Source organism: Beta vulgaris, chromosome 2, assembly GCF_026745355.1.
Source record: "Beta vulgaris subsp. vulgaris cultivar EL10 chromosome 2, EL10.2, whole genome shotgun sequence".
NCBI lineage: Eukaryota > Viridiplantae > Streptophyta > Magnoliopsida > Caryophyllales > Amaranthaceae > Beta > Beta vulgaris.
In genome coordinates this window covers 7,655,405-7,660,383 of record NC_079203.1, presented here as the reverse complement: position 1 = coordinate 7,660,383, position 4,979 = coordinate 7,655,405, and the positions used below count along the sequence as shown (strand labels likewise).

General features: G+C 38.2%; 1 protein-coding gene across 1 annotated transcript; it reads left to right on the top strand.

The window, feature by feature from the left end:
* The first annotated feature begins 4,412 nt into the window (after positions 1–4,412).
* On the top strand, positions 4,413–4,979 carry LOC104887548 (serine/threonine-protein phosphatase 7 long form homolog). Its single transcript, XM_010672200.1, has one exon. It carries the CDS (start codon positions 4,413–4,415, stop codon positions 4,977–4,979), a length of 567 nt encoding a protein of 188 aa, XP_010670502.1.

Here is a 4,979-nt window from a genome sequence, read left to right as displayed (position 1 = left end):
TTCTCCTTGAATAACTGCCAATCTCGAGTAACTTGGGTTGATTTCATTAAGAAGTTCTATATCATCGTAATTTCGAGTACAAAGATCAAAACTTCTTATCAAAATCGGACTCCCGAGAAATTTTTGGTCTATCCAGTCCAATGAATTTTTAGTCGTAACACTTCGGGAATGACTGTAATGAAAATTCCAAGGTGGGTTCTCAATGATATCCCATGCATTCTCCTTCATGCTATAAAGTTGGGTTTCCTTTCCTACTTCAATATGTGAGAACCCGTAATATGTGATTAAACTCAGTACCTTGTAATGTTCGACAATGCAATCATATGCGAACTTATAGCATTGAGCAGCATATCTACGAAAGAATTTTATATTTTGACCTGGTAACCTTTAATAGGCGCGAGTGGCAGGATTGTATAGAGCAATATAATATGAAGATTTTAAGAGTATCAACCCGTTGCACGAGTCTAATAGTTCATATTCGTCTAGACGATCTTCTAGCACGGGGTAATGAAGTTTGGTTGCACGGAGTTGAGGATCGTGGAAATTGAAAGTATGGAGCGAGGAGTGGCACAACAAGAATGTCAGCCTTTAGCGTCCGCAAAAATCAGACGCTAAAAACGCGGAATCGGACGCTAAAAGAATTAGCGTCCGTCAACGGACGCTAAAAGTCGGATGCGAAACCCCTGGTCGCTAATACTTGGATTAGCGTCCGACAGGCGGACGCTAAAATTTTAGTGTCCGATTTTTGCATTTAGCGTCTGATTTTCAGACCCTAATTAGCGTCCGACTTTTCAGACGCTAATTAGCGTCTGAAATGACAGATGCTAATTAGCGTCTGAAAATCAGACGCTAAATGCCTAAATTAGACGCTAAATGTCCAGTCCAGTGCAATATACCCTGTCCATTTCAGTAGCTAGTTTCTTTTTCTCTTAATACTGTGAACACAAAATGAAACATAAATGGACACAAAATGAAAAGAAAAAACATTGAAATTGAAACATGAAAATGAAACATAAATGGAAGTACTTCTTATTAATTATTATGGTAAATACAACATATTTTACATCCCTCAGTAATATCTAGAACAAAATTACTTGAACTAAAATGTTAAAAAAAAAATTACATCAACTACAATATGAAACAAAACCAATCTCTTCTCATATGGAAGAGAGTATTTCAAAACTACTTATATTCACTTATCAAAAAAAGAAAATACATCTATTCAACTAATATTTGGATTCAATCTCTTCAAATAATCCTTGAACACATCTGATCTGCAACCACCAAGATCTGCAACCATAGAATTAAAACAACAAAACATTAACACCAAAATTTAACCCAAGCATAATTAAATGAGATTAACCAAAATCAACCAAATTAACAAGAAAAATAACCAAAGATTAACTGAAAAATTATTCAAATCCGAACTCCATAATCAAAAATCAGAATGACAAAAAATAAGTACGAAAAATCAAAATCGAAAATAAATTTTTTAAAAAAAAAACAGAAAACGAAATTAATACAAAACGAAATTAAAAAACCACAAAACCCAAATTTTTTTTAAAAAAAAAATCAAACTGAAATATATCACATCTTTATAGCGGAAGATAGATTTTTTTATAGAAAAAAAAGGACAAAGATGTTCTTAAAAAACTTAATCTACCACAATACTAACCCCCTAAAAACAAAAAAATATCAAAAATATAAAAAAAACATTTTATAATAAAAAACCCCACCACCAGAAAACCCACCCACCCCACGAACCAAAAAACCAGAAAACCCACCGGATCTTCGATGCTAAGCGGAGATCTTCGATGCTGAGCGACAAACACTTTCGGCGTCGACAAAAACCCACCGGATCTTCGATGCTAAGCAAGGATGGCAGGGGTTCGAAGAGAAGAGATAGGGGAGGAGGGCCGCGTAAGTGATAGAGAGGAGAGGGAGGGCCGCGTAAGTGAGAGAGAGAATAAGAGGGAGTTAGGGTTTGAGTGAAGAGAGAGAATGAGGAGAATAGAGAATGAGGGAGGGAGTTGGGTTTGAGTGAAAGAGAGAATGAGGAGGAGTTGGGCGCGTATATGAGGAGAATGAGTAAAGGGCTGCCACATATATGGTCGATTTATTTTAATATGGATTATAATTAGCGTCCGCTTTTCAGACGCTAATTAATTAAAATCGGACGCTAATTAGCTCCGGTTAAAAGTTGGACGCTAATTTCGCAAAACGGACGTAATTTGCGTCCGCTCCGTAGACGGATGCTAATTTTAGAAAACGGACTCTAATTTGCGACTGACTGTTATCCGACGGTAATGTTGAATTTACCGTCCGCTTATGGTGTCGGACGGTAAATTCAGACGCTAAAAGCGCGCATTCTTGTTGTGTGGCCTAGAACGATGACCGTGCCACTAGAGTTTGATTTGGAAAATTGATTTCTATGGAGTTCAATAAAATCTTGGCGATTGATTATATTTCGCCACGATTTCGAAACACACTTGAAGCGTAGAAGAGATTTGACGGGAAGTCTTACGAGGATATCTATGATTACGTCTATTGCAATATGAACGTATGTTCTCCTATGATCACCCATATCTTGGATTAACTTAAGAAACCTAAAGGAAATTATGTGATTCTGATTCAAGAAACTGGAAAGAAATTTTGGTTGTTAATCAAGTATATATATACATCCTGCATCTAGAGTCCTATTAGGGATAACACTCTATCCCTAAAGTCTATCTTAAACATATATAGATAATTCCTAAAAAGCTCGCATAATCTTTCCCACTCTTTTATTCTAAATGCAAAAAAGGTTTATATCTGCATCAATATCAATATCTAGTCGACCGTCAGGTATCAAAAAAGCGCTGTCAGTGGACGAATCATCATCATCATCATCTCCTTCAAGGTTTTCTTGAATTTGTATTCCTTGAGACATCAAATAATGTTGCAACATTATTGTTTCTACAGCAGAATTCTCTTGATGATCTTCAGGTTGCACTGCTCCTGGTGGCGAGTGTTGCTGTAATAAGGTCATCATTTCAATGGATGAACCCTCTTGACAATCCTGCACTAATCCTGGCAGCGCAATTTCAGCTGATGAATATCCTGCGCAATTTCAAGCGAGAATGATCTGTTGCTGGTAGTTGGCGTACTAATCTTGCCATAGAAACTAGACTCTCTGTATAACCAATAATCTCCAAACCTCCAGTAATTCGGAGCGATTCCATTTCTTGTGTAGTCAAATTATACAAGCTTAGTTCTCCTGGATAGGGGCCCTTGCAAAACACAATATCCGTGTTGTTCCGCAACATCAACTATGGGCTAGAACACATCACTTGGGGCAATAAGATTGATTGTTGTTTGTTCCAAGACCCTGCAGGACCATACCCATCAAGAACCCAAATATTCATCCAAATTCTATCCTTATCCAACTTATACAAGGTAGGGTACCTGTTGTAACAATGCAATTAGCGAAACAAATAATTTGATAATCGACATAATAGGATTTAACATGGTGGTTCACTGACAATGTGTCATATATGTCCACACAGCAGGGTAAACTAGATTTTATTAGGCTTAGGAGAGAGTACAAATTACAAAATAATACGAGGCAGAAGTTAATTACTCCCTCCGTTCCAAAATATAGTTCCCATTTCATTTTACACAATCTCCAAGACGTACCTTTGACCTACAATATCTTCTATTTCTTATTAGTAAAAAATATAAAAAGTTGATATTACGAATTTATACATTGAGACGAATCTAACAAGACCCCTCATGAATATGTTTTTTTGTATACATTAGTAAGAATATTTGGTCAAAGTTTTTAAAATTTGACTCCCAAAATAGAAATGTGAACTATATTTTGGGACGGAGGGAGTATATCATTTCTATAGTAACTTTGGTGGGAGCCTTGATGCAAAACCCCTTAAAAGGATAAAAACATCGCTTGTCTTCACAAATACCTCATCAACCACGTCGAAAGAGAGAATAGAAAAACCTTTTTGATATTCACTCGATACAAAATAGTGCTTTCGACCATTCGAGGACGAAGGATTACCATGCACCTCCGCCATTTGTTGTTGTTATTATTATTATATTTATATTTAATATTATTATTATTATTGGAATATTTTATTAAAGTAATTGTTGATGAAATAGCCATCTGGGTTTCAACAATTTGCCGGAAAGACGCTTCCCAAATTTCACGTTGTGCAGTACGAGGATTCAGGATTGCGTCATCCGGATTCATGTGGTGTTTCCGCTTCTGTTAGGAGGACGCGGATGAACCCGACTGAGTCGCGACGTCAGCTTCAGTTACACGATGAGGGTGTTGGTGGGTCGTACGATGCAATGGAGCATCAGGATGTGGATGAGGGGGGGATGTTCTTTACGGTGATGATGCTCACGAGGCACTTATGCGGGAGTTTGAGAGAGATCTAGACCATACGGTTGATGATCGTTGGAATGTTCGTACGGGTAGGAGTGGGCGGTTTATTCGGGGAGATGGGAGTTCATCGGCTGTTGAGAGTCAAAAGGGAAAGGGGAAAGATGTTGATGACCTTAGCTGGAAGGTCACAAGTCCAGTTGTAGGAGGACCTACGGTTCGGTCAGTTATCCCTAGTTTTAGTGGACACGTAGCTATGGAGATTTGGGGAGTGGGGGATAGAATTCCCCTGAAGTGTCAGACCCGAGAGAGGATTATTTGTGCACGTTTGAGGACGTGGGTTAGGACATTGCCTCCACTGATACAGGCTCGTCTTTGTAGGACGTCTCTGTACCATATCCCTTTTACTATGTTCACACACATTGATGCACCCTTGATTTCAGCATTTGTCGAGCGGTGGCAAGCTGATACGAGTTCTTTTCACCTACCGTTTAGGGAGATGAAGATCATGATGCATGATGTAGTGCATATATTGCATCTTCCAGTTGAGGGGTGCCTGGTTCATGACACTACTTCATCTGGTGCTCTTAGGGGTTAG

Bases quoted from the DNA above. Each gene is read 5' to 3' on its own strand.
- LOC104887548 (XM_010672200.1), top strand. From the start codon at position 4,413: ATGCGGGAGTTTGAGAGAGATCTAGACCATACGGTTGATGATCGTTGG.